At 34.3% G+C, this 20,330-nt stretch overlaps 3 protein-coding genes across 3 annotated transcripts; 2 read left to right on the plus strand and 1 right to left on the minus strand.

The window, feature by feature from the left end:
* Positions 1-264: 264 nt before the first annotated feature.
* On the plus strand, positions 265-9,730 carry grtp1b (growth hormone regulated TBC protein 1b). The gene is made up of 8 exons (XM_083537137.1): positions 265-407; positions 1,099-1,250; positions 1,358-1,516; positions 1,620-1,744; positions 1,983-2,079; positions 4,423-4,595; positions 4,729-4,914; positions 5,049-9,730. Exons 1-8 carry the CDS (start codon positions 349-351, stop codon positions 5,142-5,144), a joined length of 1,047 nt encoding a protein of 348 aa, XP_083393263.1. The 5' UTR covers positions 265-348; the 3' UTR covers positions 5,145-9,730.
* Positions 6,837-12,005, minus strand: lamp1b (lysosomal associated membrane protein 1b). The gene is made up of 6 exons (XM_083537189.1): positions 10,017-12,005; positions 9,318-9,502; positions 8,773-8,895; positions 8,579-8,645; positions 8,327-8,494; positions 6,837-8,243 (listed from the first exon to the last, which is right to left on the minus strand). Exons 1-6 carry the CDS (start codon positions 10,072-10,074, stop codon positions 8,104-8,106), a joined length of 741 nt encoding a protein of 246 aa, XP_083393315.1. The 5' UTR covers positions 10,075-12,005; the 3' UTR covers positions 6,837-8,103.
* A 184-nt stretch (positions 12,006-12,189) lies between these two features.
* cd247l (CD247 antigen like) lies at positions 12,190-20,288 on the plus strand. The gene is made up of 7 exons (XM_083537210.1): positions 12,190-12,601; positions 16,287-16,384; positions 16,458-16,508; positions 16,679-16,708; positions 19,134-19,187; positions 19,274-19,303; positions 19,387-20,288. Exons 1-7 carry the CDS (start codon positions 12,544-12,546, stop codon positions 19,456-19,458), a joined length of 393 nt encoding a protein of 130 aa, XP_083393336.1. The 5' UTR covers positions 12,190-12,543; the 3' UTR covers positions 19,459-20,288.
* The last annotated feature ends 42 nt before the right edge of the window (positions 20,289-20,330 follow it).

The raw sequence follows: 20,330 nt of genomic DNA on the forward strand, positions 1-20,330 counted from the left end.
GACACAGCTAAATTGTAATACTGAAATTCTGGTCTACATGAAAAAGTTCAAACTTATAGTACACCTAATCATAACAAAATAAGTTTTACATACTTTATATGTTAAACTCAGATCTGCTTTCCAATATATATTTAGAACACAAAGTACTAAATGATGGCCTTGTCCTCTTCTGGAACAGTGTAAATCCAACATTAGATGAACCGTGAGTGTTATAGCAAGGCTGAATTTCTTATTTACATAATGGGTGGGGCTTTTTGTGTAATTATATACCAGGCATTGACAGGTAAAGGTTTATTATCATGAAGTGCTCGAGCTTGGAGAAGTATAATTCAGATAAAGTGACCGGAGATGAATCTCCAGGTGGATTATGACTCTACTGAAGGTGACATTTCCAATGGCAACCTGAGGTATATTCTATATATATTGTTTAGATAATTTATTTGAACGTTAATGTTTATATAGTCTTTCAGAGAGATAAGAGTCAGTATCACCTGTGCGTCAGGTGATCATGAGTGACCATGGCGCGAGTGTTTCTCCTTATCAATTTTTTGTATTGATAATAAATGTTTGACATCTCAGTTGTTCATTATAATTTAGCACATCCTGGTGTTGTAGGAGTAGCAGTAGGTAAACACTACATTTACATAAGCTAAATAGTGTCATATATGTGATGTGTCCTGAATAAACAAGATGGAAGAAATAATTTTAATAATTACACATGGTTTATGTCAGACTTTTTCTTTTTTATTTTTTCTTATTATTATTTTTTAAAGGAACTTTAATGAAAATGTCTATTCTAGCATGAAATGTGTTGTGTTAAATTCTCGGTTGACTATGCGGGAAAAAAACAACACATTTAAGCCTTTATTTGTTTCCTTCTCTCTTTTTTGCATTGCTTCTCTTTTTTTTTTTTATATTATCCTTCCCTATTTGCATTTCTGTTTTGTTATACAGTATTTACTACAGTTTTGGCTTGTATAAAATAATTTATTATGATACATTCAGTTATGCTTTCCAATCTTTGATTAAAACATGGGTATCAAATTAACTGGCATGACTGATTTTTTGTTTGTTTGTTTGTTTGTTTCTCATCTGTAGTGTCGACAAATATGGATTTGAGCATTCTGAAGATTTTAACCCTGAATCCTTTGAGATAATTATGTCTGAGTACTTACCTGTGCTCACCAGAAGATCAGAAAAGTGGTCACAGCTTTTAAAAGAGAACACTAAAGTGCAAAAGAATCTGAAGGGTAGGCTTGGCACACCACCACAATGAGCTCTAATTTACAGTCCACACAGTTGACACATTATCTCTCATTATCGAATAACATGTTGCATGCATGTTCAATGTTAACAGTAAAGAGGTATGTGAGGAAAGGTATCCCAAACAAACACCGTACTATGATCTGGATGGCTTCCAGTGGAGCCCAGGAGCATCTGCAGATGAACCCTGGTTATTACCACTCTCTTTTGAAAATTCAACATGACCCTATGCTGGAGGAGTCAATACGCACTGGTCAGTCTTATCCTTTCCTCATTTAGACGTGTTACATTGTTGTACTTTTTTTTTTTTTTTTTTTTTTTTAAGTCTTCACTGACACACTCATGTCACCTGCCAGACTTACACAGAACTTTCCCAGACAACATTCAGTTCCATGACTCCTCCCAGCCATGTTTACTGACGGCTCTGTTTAATGTTCTTTTGGCATACGGACACCACAACAAGGATGTAGGATACTGTCAGGTATAATCCGAGTACACTAATGCATTTTTACATTTATTACCACAGGACATATATTCTTGATTCTTTGCTTAGTTGATGCATTTAAGGAGGTATTTAAATCATTTACATCGATGTTAACCGGCTTCTAGACATGTATTCAGCTAGCTGACAAAGTGTTTGCTCAGTCAATAATCTGGCTAAACGTGCTCCACTGCAAATAATTGCAGTGTCAATTCACCGTTTTATTTCTGTTTTCAAGGGAATGAACTTCATTGCAGGATACCTCCTTATTATAACTAAAGATGAGGAAAAGTCTTTCTGGTTAATGGATGCTTTGCTGGGAAAAATCCTACCTGGTCAGTCACTTTTTGCAATCCCTTAAACCAAAAGTTAAAATAACACAACAGTATTTTTTGACCATTTTAAATCAATCACATCAGTCAAATCAAATATGGTTGACTATAAAAAGACAATTGCCAGATATTTCTGTGTTTGAAAAAAGAAGACATTTCTACCACAATTCCCCTTTTATACCAAGTCTAAGGGCACTTATTCACTAATATAAATTACATTAATTACAGTTTTTCTGTGGAACTTTATTTTTGCTACTCGTTGATTTTCTGGTCATTCTGTTCATGTTAACTGCACTGCTAAAAGAGTGTATCGTGACCCACCTTGGGTGAAGTTATTAGTGTTTGGCATTACTATTCTTAGCACAGCTGCCTGTGTTCTTAGAACAGACCTATTGTTTGTGCAAACATATAGCTGCCTGGGCTTTGACAACTGGGCAGATCGATATGATTAGCCATATGCCTCTTAATACAAAGGAACACATTAGACAGAATATACAAATAGTGTATTGATAGTTCCATTTTGGCTAGAGCTCATGGTTACACTTCATGCTATTTTTAGTGATAGGTTCTCTGTCCTCACACTAGAGCGTCAGTGCCAAAACGATGGGTCACTGTGGCACAGAAACCACATATAATATATAATTATGGGTCTGGCCCTGAACATTCAAGTATATCTGGCATGTTAACACTTTGGAGTACTCATGCTGCAGTTGTATTCTGGATGTATAAAAGCAAGCATAGAGCTTATTACAACAGTGTGCATTATCGTGGTACAGTGGTGCACCGCATGGTTTTGTGTGGGGTTCCTCATGTTCTTTCTGTTGAAAGGGTTCCCTCTTTGTTTCATCCTTCCATAAATATGGCACAAAAAAGATTGGCTTTAATGTATGGCTCGTAGGTGTGAGTGAGTGTGTAAATGTGTAATCTATCCACAATGTGTTTCCACTTTATGCCCAGGGTTCCCAGTATAGATCCAGATCCATTGCTACACTCGTGATAACACAGTTACTGTGATTTCACAGAGAAATCAACATACAGTATATTTTAATATAGTGAATCTGATTTTGCAGAATAAAAAAATTGCCAAGGCCAGTTCTTTGATCAGGGTGCTTAAATGCTATATGTAAGTGACTGTAAGCTGATGACACACTGATTTACTGAAAGGAAAGTGGTAGATTAGTGGTTAAGGCATTAGATGTTTTCTCAGAAGGTTGTGAGTTCAAATCCCAGCCTCACCTGAGCAAGAACGAGCTTCGCAGTTGTATGAATGAGATAAATGAAGTTTACTCTGGATAAAGGTGTCATCAAATGCTGAACATGTAAATGACCATGTAAAAAACCTAATTGCACAATTCATATACTAGAACAAGTTAAGGGATGCCTTCTTGTACCAAAGGCCAATGAACATGCTTTTGGCTTCTTCCTGGGCGGCACAACGAGGAGTCACCTGTGGAGAAATGGCAGTATGGCTCATATTATTGTTTTTATAATCCCTAGATAACAGTGTAAGAATATTTCTTTCAGAAAGCAGTATAAGCACTTTGAACAACTGTCATCCTCAATAAAATATCTGCGCTATTGAGTGCTATACAAGTCTTTGTTTTTGTCTGGCAAGCTCCTTCCAGCAGTGCCTCTCAAATGGACCTCATTTGCCCTGTCCTTGAAAACTTCCTAGGGGATCCATTGAGGCTACAGTTTAAGGTCCCTGGCTACAAAACAGGTTTTTGTTATCGCATGATAAATTAGTTCTAGTGCATTAGCGCCAGAAGAAAGTGGCCTGGCAGTCTGACATGTAAAATGGATGATAAAGAATGATAGAAGAATCAAAGAGATTACATTTGTAGTTGTGGTTTTAAGTGAAGGACATTTGGGTCAATCAGGCTGAAAAGAATGAAGAGAGGATCAATGGGGACATCTCTCACCCGCTACTAGGTCAGGTTTTCCTGGTTTCTGCATATTCTTAGAACCATATTCACATTTACATTCATTCAGCAGACTAGTGCTTTGAGCCTCTATTGCTGAATAAATCTACACAACACGTTCTCACTCCCAATGATCTACACTGGCACGCTAGATTAAGATAAATCAGCCTACAACTCTGAGAGGATTCTTTTATGTAAAAGACAAAGAAAACCTGGAAACATGCTAGTATAAATGTTTCAGGAAAAGGTAGGTAAAGGTATTTAAATTTTTATTTGCAATTAGAATCTTGAATCTTTTCTGTCACTACCAAGATTTGCTTATTTGGTTCATCTTGTTATTTTACATTTACAATATTATTACAAAATATTGTAATATTCCTAAAAAATTAGACTGAAATGCAAAATACTCTTGTCTGTAACTCAGATTACTACACACCCACAATGCTGGGTCTAAAGACAGACCAGGATGTTCTTGGGGAGCTGGTGAAGGCTAAAGTGCCTGCAGTGTGGCAAGCCATGACTCAGCACAATGTGATGTTTGGTCTGGTGGTGTCAAGGTGGTTTATTTGCCTTTACATTGACGTCCTTCCCATGGAGGTGAGGAAAAATCTGCAGATATATCTTGAATACTCATTAGCAAAAAGTAAAAAATCATTAAAAAAAAAACCCGTCACTGAATATTGCTAAAATGAATCAAAATACCTGTGGACAATATGCTATGTCTTGCCAGACAGTGCTACGAATATGGGATTGCCTGTTCTATGAGGGCTCCAAGATCCTCTTCCGTGTGGCCCTCACTTTGATTCGTCATCATCAGAAACTTATTTTAGAGGGGCAAAATTTTCCAGACATTTGTGAGCGTTTTAAACGGATCACACATGGGGAGTTTGTAGAGAACTGCCATGCATTCATGCAGGTAACCATCCATAGATATTCTACAACCATATCCATGTGTAATATTTAGACTAATAACATGTTCTGAATGGTATAAACTGAGAATGCATAAGCTGAGAATACATTAGTGGTGATGTGATCTTTTTTTTACTTCAGAATATCTTTAAGGAGCCTGGAAGTCTTTCTACAGCAACAGTAACTAAACTCAGAGATATATGTCGAGAACGCATACAAGCTCAGGATTCTGGATGATAGTGATGATAAGACTATTTCACATTCACTCCTCAGTGTGAATGCGGACAGCGTTCAGGACCGAATGCAACATGAGAAGGTCATTTCTTTTTGTTTTCCTTTGCTTTAAACTTGTGTAGTTGTTTAGAATGTACTTCTCACTATGAAGAATGATTACCGCTGTGATTTTATGTCCTTATATCCCAGTTACTTGATAAGTATAAGTATAAGTGCATTTTATCACGTTTTGTAGCATTATAACCTGTAAAAAATTGGTCTCATAATTAAGGACATTAACTAGCCACAATTAGCGCTTTTATTATTTGTGATTGTTTAAGATCTTTCTCTTATTTTAAAAGTTTGTTTATGGTGAAACCGGTTGCAATCATTGTGCAGTTTCGCATGGATGCAATATAAATATACCTTTTCTTAGATTTCTGATTCTGTTTCTGTTTCTCAGAATTTGCTAAAGAGCACACCAAAGCAAACAGCATCATGAAGACTAATATTTTAACATTTCTAGGACAAGGTTTTAGTAAATAATCAAAGTTTTGTTATAAAAATATCCCAAACTCTAACCATGACACAGAGCACAATTACATTTTTCACAGAGTATAACAAAAAGAACACAGCACAAGTATGATTCTACCAAGAGAAGGTAATCCAGCACAAGTCAGCATCCAAAGCCATAAGTCACAGAAGTAACAAAGGAGGGTAACGATCAACAAGATGACTCAGCCTAATGAGTAATTTCAAATCTTAATTTTGGTCTTATCAGACCAGAGAACTTCTGTGTTTTGCTGATTCATCATTGTCACCTCTTGCACACTCCTCCCAGTCATGTGAGGTGTCCATACAATGGTTGTCTCTCTTTTTTTACTTTCTTTAGTTTTTAAAAATGGGTTAAATCTTTTTTCCCTGGATGTCAAAGCATTTTTAATTGTATAAGGGTAGATGCTGTTCAACCAATTATATGATTTCTAATATCAGCTTAGTGCACCAGAACTAATATAAAGATTTCAGAGAAAACTGGCTGAATGTTTATAGGAGGTGGCTGCTTTATGCGTCGCATGTACATTACAGAACAGTGAAATTCTTTCTTTGCATATCCCAGAGATGTTAGACGCTGGGGTCAGAGTGCAGGGTAAGCCATAAGGAATTAAGAGCCTTGCTCAGGGGCCCTCTTGGTTATACCACGGGTTGAACTGCCAACCTTCCGATCAGTAAACCAGAACCTTAACCAGTGAGCTACCAACTCACCTAGTTTGATTCCTGCAAACTAGAAATCTAAATTACTTTGCAAATGATATTAATTCCCCACTAAAATACTACCACAGATATTGTGTAGCTTCAAGTCATATAATGCGTTTAAGTCTATTTCAGTTATTGGCTGTACCATTATAAAATTGTGGAAAAGTTTAAGGAGAGTGAACACATATGTGAATGCACTGCACACGAGAAAGAGATGCCATTACACCAGTCAAACAATTTTTTCCCTTTTTATTTGTCACTGCATTTATGAAGATTATTCTCTACGGCTATACAACACCTGATAGATATGGATTGCAACCCATCATCCTTAGTCAAAACACATTATTCCAAAGCATTTCACATTAAGGAGAAACATCCTAACTGCATGAGCAAAAGCAGATAACATACATATGTTTAGTCCACTGTATGTAAGAGTTCATTATAACACTCACTTACTCACTCACTCACTCACTCTCCTTCTATAAAGCATTAAATGCTGCTTAGTCCCACACGCAGAATGAAGATCAGACTGGTAAATATCAAAAAGTCACCTTTGCAGTATGAAAATTATATCAGATCATCATTGTTATCATATCGTGAACAGTACTTTCATAGTGTGATATTAGTAATATATAAGAAATCCTCACTTGGCCACTGATTTCTTGCATTCCAAAACATGCTAACTGAGGGAAAGCAGTATTGGTGTTTAATACTAAATGGTTTAAAGATTGCTAATAACAGTTGAGCTATGTGTATTGATGATTGGAAACTTGTTACAGATGAACTTCAATGTTGTCATCTATCATGTCAAATACATCTATAAATATCAGGAAAATAAGCAACCGTGTTTCCATACAGACTCTTCCATGCTACAAATAGAAGCTTGTGAGCTTTATAAATAAAGATAGATTGGAAAGAAAAGTACCAGTTTACGCATGTTTAATGGAACACCTTCAAGTGGAGGATAATAAGGTCTAAGAGTAGGTACTGAGAAAAATCTCAACGAAATGGATGCAGCCTTTTTCAGCAACTGCATATAAGCGCACATCTTGCTTCAGCTGCTTCTCACTGGGTGGATATACAGTATATTTAGATTACTTATAGCAACCTGTGCAATTTGATACTGTTTCAAATAGGGGGAAAAAAGTATATAGGCTGACCACAATGCAGATTTAATCATTCTGGATTTTCCATGGATCTGAATCTGACAAAATCCTTACAATCCTGATTTACAGTCTGAATCATTTCAGATGCAGGGGAAGTGTTATGTACTTCATTTTATAGGTGACTAATAACTAATTTATACCAGCTAAGCAGTGCTCCTACTTGTGTGCTCAATTATGGCCATGCATTGTGGTAAGTTCTTTATTAAGTTTTCCAAACTTCGGGTTTGTTTAAGGAAACTCTTTCTTTCTAAAAGGAATTTCGTGTCAGTTTGAGAACTAGTCTGTGCTTTATCTGAGACCTAAGTCTTCCAGTGTTGCCAAGTGTAACCCACACCAAAAACAATGCCTAGAGTGGTGCAAGATTAAATATTTTTCTTAACTATTTTCCAGTTCTAATTAAACTTAATGTCCATAAGTCATAGGATCACCTTAGGCAATGAGCATAATGGCATCATGAGAATAGCAGAAGGCAGGGCAGGTAAAAACATGTGGCTTTAATGGACTAGAATCCACTGATTTAGCACTGACTGCATATTCTGGCTTGAAAGCTTACATGAGCAGGTTTAGATCGTCTGATAGCCAGCATGGCTCCTCTTCCTGCCAATCAGGTAGGCCAAAAACACAACTAACACAAGACCTGCTAGAGCAGCACCCACAGCGATAGGGATCAGCATGTCATCTTTATCCATGTCACACTCCTCAGCTGGGAAAGAAAGCATATTTAAAGTGGATTTTAAAAAAGGTATACATGTAGGTAGTCAGAGTGTTAATAGAAAAGAAAACTACCTGCTCCAAACTCATTTCCACTGACACCGAAAGGCTGCACCTGCAGATGGAACGTGTTCAGGGAGAAATTCTGCTCAATGGCCAAGATCAGCTCTTGACGGCACATGTAAGAGTAGCCCAAAGTACCCTGAAGGTAGCTTAGATTATGGTTAGTGATGATCAGGGGCTCTGGGAGGATAGAAAGTCAATTTTAATACATTTAACTCAACCTTAACGATACAGATATCATTCAGCCATATAATAATAACTTACGAGCCATATCTGGCAAGTTGATCGACAGCGCCAGTTCACTAAGGTGATACTTGTTAGATGTAGAATTCTAAAGGGAAACAAGCACCATTTGAAATGCCATTCGACTGAGTAAAGGATGAGAATATATATTTTAGATGGTAAGTTAGGGTGTTGGGTAACTAATGGAAAGTGAGAGAGTTGAGGAATTAACTGACCAAAAAGAAGGTGAAAGTCAGGTTTGTGTTCCCCCCCAGGAGTACAAGCTTTGAATTGTCAGCCTCACAAGATCCAGAGGTTCTGGTCAGGTTTGGTTGCAGGTTTATAATCTCCTGAACAGCCTTCAAGAAGAGCATTTGTAACATATCACAATTACCAAACAGCTACTGGGCACAATATATTTTTACAGAATGTGAAAAGTCATGCATCGGTTACACTGAAATTCAGGAGGCCAACATTTCAGCACGCCTGGCCAAAATGTGCAGTAACGAAATGTTTAGATGCGCTAAAGAACAACAAATAAAACCAGAAAAGCAACTTTGCTGCTAATTCTCGCATTACATATTCAAGTCAGCCCTTCAGTTTGATGACACAACAAAGTAGAAGGAAGGCAAGCTCACATTCTGCACCTGCTTCATGCATGTGTTTTTGCCTAACTGATGTGCTAAAGCAGAAAAAACAGCCAGCTAAACCTATACTCCCAGATAGACTTACTGGTTTTATACTGTTCTGTGTCAGCACAAGGTTTAGCATGTGTGAATACCTTTCCCTGTGAGCGAGAGTTGTAAGTAATGTTGAGCTGCAGTCCCATGCTGGCCAACAAGCACACAGTGCCATTGTTGGTGATGTTGTAGGACCCTCTTTCGGGGACACTGGGGGGTAAAGGGGGACTCGGAGCTGAAGTGGTGGACGTTACGTCACTGGACAAACTCTGGGATAATGTTACAGCTGTAATGACAAAAAAATTATAAAAAATTTTTATAATACTCAGTAGACCAACTTTTAGAGCGGACAAGCAGCAGGGTGAGAGGTCAAGCAATGGACTAATTAGTTAGATTAATGTTTGAGGGAAATTGCAGAGCTGTGTTTTCTCCTAATGCACATAGAAATGGATAAACAAAAACAGGACAAAAAGAAAAAAGGTTTAAAGGGCTAAAATATCGTGGCAGAAGAAATTCAATTCAAATTAAAATACAACAATGATAAAAAATAGTTCTAAATAATAATATATATAATAGAATCATTCTAAAAAATAAACCTAAAAATAGTATGCCCTTCTTTAAAATATTTTATTAATAGTAGCAGTGTATGAACATGAAAGTCAGCCTGTGAATAGATTTGTTGGTCTGCATTTGTTTAGTGTCAACTATAATAGGTTAATATAACAATAAAATCGTTTGCTATTTAAAAATAATGTTATTCTCTATTTCCTACAGTGTTGGAGGTTATAATCTAACCTTACCCAGCAGCAGAAGAGTAAATCCAGAAGGCAGAAGGTGTTGTGGAGTGTGAGGTTTCATGTTTCCAGGCCAATGCACAATCCAAATCTCTCTATTCCCTTAGTGATGACACTCTAACCAACTAAACACTCTTTTGCTAAAAAAAAAAATAAGGCATTTAATTCCGTAGTTTAAAAGCTGATTATAGACTCCTTTTCCCGCATTCGTTTTGTTTTGCTAATCCTCTACACCCTGCTCGGATAAACACGCCAGCCCTGGTGTTTTTGTCTCATTGCCCGAACCGCCGGGTCTCCTGACCGCACCAGGAAGAAACAACCAACGTGTCATGTGATTTGCTAGCACTCACGGGCCGTATCCCAAATACCAACATTCTCTAATATAGTTCACTACACAGAGCATGTAAGCCACTGTTTCCTGCCACATGTAGTGCGCGCATATAGTGAGAATAAGAGCTTTTAGACATGCACCATGCGCATGCGTAATTCAACTCAATCGTAACTGGGCATGATGCAAAATAGGTTAATAACAATCTGTAATTTTTTCAGCCGATTTTCCAATTCGGGATTTGTGCAGAGGATCAAGTGCTTAAACCTTGCATGCTTTAGGTTTAGGCTGAAATGCCATGATGCTTCAGATGTAACAGTCAGGCTTGGTTTTATGTCTGAAACATTGTATCCATTGCTACACCCTTGACAGGTCTCTTTGAGTCTTATGTCTACTCATAGAATCATCTCTGCCTTTCCTAGTTTACATCTCACAAGCACCCTATGTAACCCTATCCCAACTCAAATGGTTGCCTAAACCCTTTCTAGCCATACTGGTATGATGAACCTATTGAACAGGACTCATTACTGCAGACAAATCAAAAACACGAAGGTATGAAGCTGTATCAGATCGCATGAACAATTTACAAGAAGGTGCCAAAGGTTTGAGGTAGAATCTCCTTGAGCTCCTAAAGCTCTTCACAGGATTGTGCCATATAACCTTTCACTTCATGAGGTTGGTGGAGTAGAATGAAGCTGCAAATATTGACTATGGGGCTCCTCAGCCTTTACGATAGCATACCAGCCCTGTGGAGCACGTGTGGTAAACAGGCCATTTCAGAAATCACTATATACACACTGTTACTTTCAAACACAGCTTTTAAGGGAAATGAAGAACGATGGAAAAAAAATAATAAATTGTTACCGAAAGCATTTACATATTTCATTAGTATGAGCACCTGGCAAATGGGAGAATGTGAATTGTTACTCTTATCAGATTTTCTTCATCAGATAGTGTTATTTTCCTTGTTCACATCCATATCATCCTTGGAAGCAGCACAGACATCGGTTCGCACTTAGAATATATTTACTGCACATGGTTTAAACATAAATTTTTCATAGCCTGCTGCATTATGAATATGCTGGGGTTTAGATGCATGTTGGAGCTAATGTTCCAACAGTCCAGATCATTACCACCTCCTTTATTACATCATCCTGCATGCTTGGTGTGTTATGAACACTGGTGCACTACTTACATTAAACAACTATTAAACATGGTCAAGAAAGTTAACTGGAATTGCATTTTGTTGGTTTGTTTTATATGTTCAAAAGTAAATGTGGCTGTTGTTAAAATGTAAACAGGGCTGTTTTTTATGCATTCATTTTTACCACAGGGTGGTGTGTGATACTCGTAAACATACAGTGGTGTTTACTGTGCTGTTTAACAAACCTTGTGATATTTACATAAACAGCATGTGTTCGTTAACTCTAGATTTTAGCATTATATTTGATGATACTGTTTCTTTAGGCAAAGTCATCTATTTTTTCTTTTATGTTGTATGCATCATTATCTGAGTAGAAAATATTTCAATACATTATATTTTCAAAGCATTAACATTTTTAAAAGATCATTTTCAAGTATCGTGTTAGTTATTAGATCGTGCTATATAAATATTAGACCACACACACAAACACACACAACACAAGTTATGTGTTAGAACAACCTACTAGCCAATTTCTTTATTTAAACTGCATAACTGTCAAAGGCTGATCACACCAAAATTGTATCTGTTAATTTCTATATTTAGTATATATTTTCATATATATATATATATATATATATATATATATATATATATATATATATATATATATATATATATATATATATATATATACATACATACATACATACACACACAATAAGATAAACAATAGCTATGTCAAGATGCATACAGTATTTAAATGACATGGTACAATACCTCTCAGAGAGTCACAGCTTTTATGTGTATGGTGGTCTAAAAATAAACAGGATGTGCTTGTGAAAAAGGTGTTGAGATGAGAGGACAAAAGATGCTGAGAGTGGAGCTTTAAGATCACCAGACAGATCTAAGCACTGGGGCCATTTCCTGTTAAAAGGGGGCTTCTAGAGACAGGCAAATGTGCAAAGTATAGTGCTACACAACTTTTTGGTAAAGCTAAGAGAATTACAAACAAGAAATAAGGCTTCGACAAAATAAAAATTTCTTGAGTCTCACTGATCGAAATGGCAGTGTTGAAGAAGGATACCCTGCTTGTCCTGGCCTTAATGTTTTCCTCTGCAGGTGAGTTCTATTTTCTCTTCATTTCTATTTATATATAAACAGTAATCTTGTCTAAATTTAAGTCATATACACCAAAGCTTACTCATTCGTTAAAAGAGATAAATGATCATGATTGAATTGAATCTAATGCGGAATTTATAATTAAGTACAAATTTATAATTTGGGTTTATACATCATAATTTTTTAATACATTTTATAGATGACTGTCAAAGCTTCTCATTTTAACCTGCGAAATAGAGAGGCAGTGCATAACACACATTTGTTTCAATTCAGCACTTGCACTTATCTCTTTTCACCCGTTTTACTGATAGCATAGACTTACATTCTTAAATGTGCCTTTTTGTTTTTATGTTGTGTCATTTTGTTACAACCATGTTGCATCAGTGATGTATTTATTTTTTTCACAATGTAGTCAGGAACGTTAAGTCTGACTGTTTGCGTAAATCTTAAATCATCACACGGGGGATGCTTGATTGGTGAAGTTACATGCAATTTTGATACTCTGAAAAAATATATATATTTTTTAAATCACACTTTCTTAATCAATTTATCACATTTTATCAGCAATATAATTCTACTATTATTATTAATAATATTATTATTATTGGTTCACGAACTTGTAGTAGGGCGATTAAAACCCATAATGTGTTTATAAATATTTTATAATATAAAAAAAATATATTTCTTTACATGATGAATCCATTGGTATATATATATATATATATATATATATATATATATATATATATATATATATATATATATATATATATATATATATATATATATATATATATATATATATAATAAATAAATAAAAATACATACATATATATATATATATATATATATATATATATATATATATATATATATATATATATATATATATATATATATATATATATATATATATGTGTGTGTGTGTGTGTGTGTGTGTGTGTGTGTGTGTGTGTGGGTGTGTAAAATATCTTTGTGCTTCGTATTTTGCTTTTAAGTGTAAAACCTATTGTGTTTACACTAATAGGCTAAAATTTACAAATTATATTGTTTATATTATTATACTTCTAAAGTTATCTACCAAACTAAAGGTTGCAATCTCACTATTTATCCCTTTTTCCACAAGACAACAAAATTTTTTGAAAATAAATTAATGAAACATGCTCAATATAAGACCAACAGAAAGGATATTTCTATACATATTTATGTAGCGTTTCATTTAGATAATCTAGAAGCAAAACCGTTATTCTAAATAAAACATTAATGAAACATAATTTAGAAGACATAATAGCCAAAACCAAAAGTGTTTTTTGTGTGCATTCAAACGAATACAATGTGAATTAGTGACAAACGGTTTTGTGTATTAATGTTATATTTGATAATTATTTATATGTTAGGCCGTTCTTGACATATGAATTACAGTTAGCAAATAAGAAACACATTTAATCCTGAGTTAATTGGGCAAAAGATGCTTGAAATGTTAAACACTGTTCTACTCATTCTATAAAATGCATTTTGTATTCAAAGAACTCTCTTTTTTAACACAATCAAAATAAAATTTCATACATTATGTTTAAATTAGTTACAACACTAGTTGTTTTTTTTTCACTGCAACCAGAGTTAGTTTACTAAATTATAGTGCATTATCACTTAATATAAAATAAATACAAAATGCTAACTTATTTTAACATATATATATTGTATTAAACATGTATGTTAATACAAATAATTCTCAGCTAAGAAATGTTGCTCTGCTCTTGTCCTCCTTATTTTCCTGTTCATTACCAATTGTCTTGCTGGCTAATATAGTCGTTAATTAGAATCCTTCTACTATAAATAACCTTCACTGTAGTATCTGAATCACTTTCTGTTATATGTGCAATTTTAATTAATTATGGTGCATGAGAAAATGTACTTAAATGCGTGTGGGTTCTACCGTATTACTAACCACTAACCCCAAGCCCCCATTAGCACTTACTTCGAAAGGCAGTGATGTACAGAAACTATCAGCATCTATCTTTCACCTATTTATGAGAAACCATTCTACATTCTAAATTGCACACCATAGCGTGTAAATACTCCAGCCACATCTCTGACAGGAAGACTGAGTCAAGTCTTTAGTTTATAGTAACACCAAGTGAAATTAAACCACCTGGCAGTCAGTGTCCTTGGAGTTGCGCTACAATACTATTATTTTCAGTAAAATGTTAGTAGATATTCTCTCTCTACGATCACTTTTGTCTAAGGGTACATGCCTATTTATTCTTGACCTATAAGAAAATAGACTAATCATTATTTCTTCCTGGGAAGAATTCAATATTTTGATTCGAAACAGCAGACAGGTGGTGGATTTGACTCTACAGTTCAGCGCAGTATCTCATGCCAAGAGCTCAAGGGCAAACCCTCAATTTACATTTACCTCTATAGTGTTGTTTTCATAATTCTGTTGCTAAAAAATTTTTTTTATCTCTTTTTGAATTAAATAATTTTGTCTTCACAAAGGAAAAAGCAATACTGATTTGAATACTACATATACTTCTTATCATCACAGAGGCCATTAGCGAGAAAAGAAGTTGTAATCTTTGATTGCTACAGATTGAGTGCCAGAGATTGCAAAATGAGGTGGAACAAATCAAGACCTTTAATAATTTTATAAATTTTTCAACATAATCTCAATGAACACAAATGTTGTAAACAGTCTAAAAGTTACCGATTCTGATTAATAACACTAATGCTGGAAACTTTGGAAACGTTTCAGCGCAGTGTAATATCAACAATTTCTAACAGCTTGGAAGGCTTTCTTTATAAATGCCTCTGCCTCTAATCCTCTCACCAACTTTTAGATATTCATTCTTTAAAAATTCACCCTCTCGCATTGTTCTTGATATATTGTACCTGCCATAACTCAGCTCGATGCCATACACTGCAGTTAAGTCTGGAGACTAAGAGAATTGTAGCAGTCTAAGATGCTTTGTTTGATTTTAGATAATGTTGCAGGAGATATATTGCATCTTTGATGTCGAAAGAAAGAAAGAAAGAAAGAAAGAAAGAAAGAAAGAAAGAAAGAAAGAAAGAAAGAAAGAAAGAAAGAAAGAAAGAAAGAAAGAAAGAAAGAAAGAAAGAAAGAAAGAAAGAAAGAAATGGTTCTAGTTTGTTTGTTAATAAATAAATGTCCTATTTCCATTTAGAACTATTAGGATGCAGACTAATAAAATATTCTAATAAAAAATTCTCGATGTCATGGATAAGTTTTAAGATTTATTAATTAGAATTTTTTTTTACATTTGTCATTTCTATTTTTTTTTCTTTTCATATTTATTGTTTACTTCAGTGGTAGAGAGGGCATATATTAGTAAACAAAAGTAGGCTGCACAAACAATCAAATGTCTTTCTTTGCATAGTCAGGGAACATTTGCTCATGTTCCCCAGTTCCCTCAATAAAAGACCATTCATTTATGTTCAATAACTACAATAGGTTTCCAATATGAGATTTTGCTTTTTTTATCATTTGCTATTCTTCCTTATAGTTTAATGTCACACTGTTTTACTGTTTGTTTTACGCTTGGTTTATGCTGCAACCTTTATTGTTGCTTAAAAAATTTTTTTATTATTATTTATTTATTCTTGATTCATGCATTCTTGTACTTCCACCACCTGTAATAGCTTCCTCTTCATTTTTTTGCAGAGGCCACAAACTTTAGTGACCCTATCATCTGCTACGTGCTGGATGCAGTTCTGCTGTTTTATTGCATCATATTTACGGCACTGTATTTTAAACTTAAGGTAAGATCATTAATTCATTCATTCAATTATTTAAAGTGCTTTTGTTTAAACCATCTCCTAATTGACTTTTTAGTTTGAAAAGGTGAAGACCTTTGCCATTGTACATGACAAGCCTTCTAATGGGGTGAGTTACTTCGTTGTATTCTATTTCTAAGTGGATTTGGGCAACATTTTTGGAAGAAAAAAAAGTATCAGTGTTTATGCAAGCACAATTATTAATTAATAAATTAATTAGTAATTAATTCCTATAAACTTTTACATTATCTGGTCCTGGTCTGGTCTTTTCAAATTTAGGCTCAAGCACCGGAGGAGGGGCAATATGAGGTATGTTTAATTTAATGCAGATGTGACAGATGTAACAGAGAAAATTATTTGAATGAGTACACACACAACATTACGGTGCATGGTCTAAGATGCCTAATAACAGTTTGGCGAAGGACAGAGTTAGGTTTTCTTTACATGAAGAGTCTGACCAAACAAAAACTTACATTACAGTGGAAATGCTGGAGGTGATGTGGAGTAATATCAAAGTGCTTGACAACATTAGTGCATTTTTAAAATAAATAGCCTTAAATTTTAAACCAAGCCTCTGTTGACTAGAGGAATACCATGACTAGAGTTTAACTGAATATATGCAGTTTTAATGCACTTTACTTATATTATTATGAGAATGGCATTATTTATATAATACATTAGGTACCTTTCATTTTATTACATGTATGAACAGCACAAAAATACTACTACTACTACTACTACTACTACTACTAATACTACTACTACTACTACTACTACTACTACTAATAATAATAATAATAATAATAATAATCATTATCATCATCATCATTATTATTATTATTATTATTATTATTATTATTATTATTATTATTATTATTATTATTATTATTATTATTAACCATGCTCTTAAGAATTGAAAAAAAAAATGAAAATTGTTTTATTATTATTACTATTACTATTATTATTATTATTATTATTATTATTATTATTATTATTATTATTATTACGATGTTACAGAATTTTAACCCACCACTTTTACCACTTTTAGATAAGCAGTGGGTGTGAGCAGCAAACATTTTTTATCTGAAATCTTTTTTTGAGCGTATCTAACAATCAGTTTACCGTGGGACAGTGTTGTAAGAGCATGAAGGCATTTGAAAATCTATATTTTATTGAATCCTAAAAATCATATAACAACATGATTTATTGTTGAAATTTTTAAATAGGTGACTAAAGTACAACTTATTATGTATTATTTGAGTATAAATATTATTTAAATACCTTTCATTTATCACATGTACACTGTAATAAGAATAAGAATAATATTAATAATAATAAATCTTGAATTTAACATATACAGTATAGAACATATCTTTGTATATAAGTCTATACAAGTACAAACCATTAATGCATTTGAAAATCATTCAAAGAGATTTTTTAAACCAATAGTTAAACATAGCCAATGCAGTTGTTTAAGGGCATGTTTATTGTTCTACTGCATGCAAAGAATTGTGCAACAGCATTTTGCACTCTGTAAACTAGGGTTAGAGCTCCTGGCATCTATACATTTCTCAAAATCAGAAGCTGAGAGAACTTCATCAACTTGCATTTTTCTAAGATGTTAAAATGCTGTCAATGAACAAATTACAAACTTGTTTAATTATTAAATTCGACTTGTTGCGTTATTGGAATAATGATCATTATACATTATCATATTACATTTTCATTACAATTTCAAACAGTTTATTTCAAGTAGATCCCTTTTAACTGTCAAAGCATGGATTCTGCACTGGTGTGGCTTGATTGCCTTATTCATGACTAATTTATGTCTAATTATTTCTCATAAATAAAATAACAAATGGTAAATGGGTCTAGCAAGCCTCATTACTTTTATTGGATGAGCCCTTGTGTTTGTTTTTGGATTCCCCTACTGCACCATTAGGCTGTAAAGAAACTAGTTACCCACTGATGTCTCATATAGCCAGATGGTGTGCTCTCTCTCATGATTACCTGCTCTGTGGCAAATTACCTACACTACTGAGGAATTTTACAGAGCACAAAGCATATAAAGGTTCCAATCCTTATTATGCCAAGACTGCCATATACTCTCCCCTGTCAATCAGAGCGACACCAGCCAATCACGGTCATCTGTGATTTCATTTTTTTATAGTGTCCAGCAAACACAACCAGAGGCATCAAACCTGATCATTAAACATTATTAGTTAGTTACAATTAGTTATGAATCTTTTAACTATAAATAAGGTTTCCTTAATTTGGCAAAAGACATTTTTGCTTGGAAACAGTTATTGCGCTGAATGTGTCACAGGACATCTGGTTCAGGAGTTGAATAATGTTATGTTCTGAGGATTTTAATTGCTTATAAAGTCTGTGGTTAATGCAAATGAAAATAGCTTCTTTTTTTACTTTTTCACCGTTTTTCCAGAGTTTCCAGGGCAGGGCATACTGGTTTGGTTCACATTTAAAGAAAAAAAGCTTCCGTTTTTTTTTTTTACCACAACCACTTCCGTTTTTTTTTTTTTTTGGTACTAAACACACATAGGCAGGTTGCATTACACCCTGGTTAAAAAGGCGAATGGTGTAGGCCCAGATGTAGACCCAGATGTAGACCCGAGGCCCTCTGGTGGAGGTCTCTTTAAGCAAACTTAGTGTAAGTTATTTAAGCACATCTGGGATGTTTTATTAGTGAAATCAGCTTGGTTGTTTTTATCTGCAGGTACTGGTGGGCCAGTCAAATGACGATTACCAGGAAATCCAAAAGAAAAGCGAGGTATGCGGTCAGAGTTGCTATTCTTAGTCTTTTGTCATTAGAGTTGGGAAAAGACTTTTATAATTATATCTGTTATGTTCCCACAGCCCCGCAAGAAAAAGAGAAAACCCAAAGAGGTGAGTGTCTCTCTCTGCACTGCATTACGCAAAAAATGTAGTGCTTAAAGTCTTCATTAACTGTTGCCTTCATTTTATTAAAGCCTAAAAGCAAGAGAAATGCAGCAGAAGACATTGAGATGAAACCTACCCCTCCTGTACCAACACGTGACTGAACCAGTACACACAAGACTGTTGTAAAATGTTTCATTTTTTTCCCCCTACATCACTTCATGAAAACATCTGCGCAATGAACCGAACATCTGTACATTTTTTGCACATTTAACCCAGACAAAAATGCGCAATCTGTCTTTTTTCTTACCTAATAACCTTATATACTGTAGCTTTAAAAAGGTTTATATTAGCTAAAAAAAAATGGATTTCATAAATATTTATATATTGATTGGTCAGAAGGTGTTAAGTTTTCTAAATGAGCACAACTCTGGGAGTAGTGGCAGTCGAAAAGGGAAACAATAGGTTTATTTTATTTATACTAATACATTATAGTGTGCGTATTAACAATTAATTTGCAGGGATGTAAATGACATATGACGGATACTCCGCATAATAACCCATAAGATCCCATGTGTAATATAATAAATAAGACACCTAATTGTTGATGTGGTAAAGTGTTCTGCAAGGAGTGTTGAGTATTAGTGCTTTATCAGATTTTTCCAGCATGGCAAAGTAATTGGGCCAACTGCACTTTCTGCATTTCTTGGTGACTTAGCCTTTGCTTTTTTTCTCTTTCCCTTTAATTTAATTATTTACACAAATGTTCAGGGAAAAATCAAACAGTTTTAGAGCTATTTATAATTAATCGACATGAAGGAAATGACTTATTTATGGCCCTTCCAGACATATAATTATACATTTGAATAAATGCGCCTACTTTGTACAAATGTAACGGGTAAAAATAACAATACGTTGTTCATTAATACATTACAAATTGTAATCGCTGGCATATATCAGTTGTTTAAAGAATAAAACATTTAATTTACAAAAATGTAAGTAAAAAAAGTTGCAAAGCCACCCAGATGTTGTATAT

This window comes from Silurus aristotelis, assembly GCF_946808225.1.
Source record: "Silurus aristotelis genome assembly, chromosome: 3".
In the NCBI taxonomy this organism is placed as follows: domain Eukaryota; kingdom Metazoa; phylum Chordata; class Actinopteri; order Siluriformes; family Siluridae; genus Silurus; species Silurus aristotelis.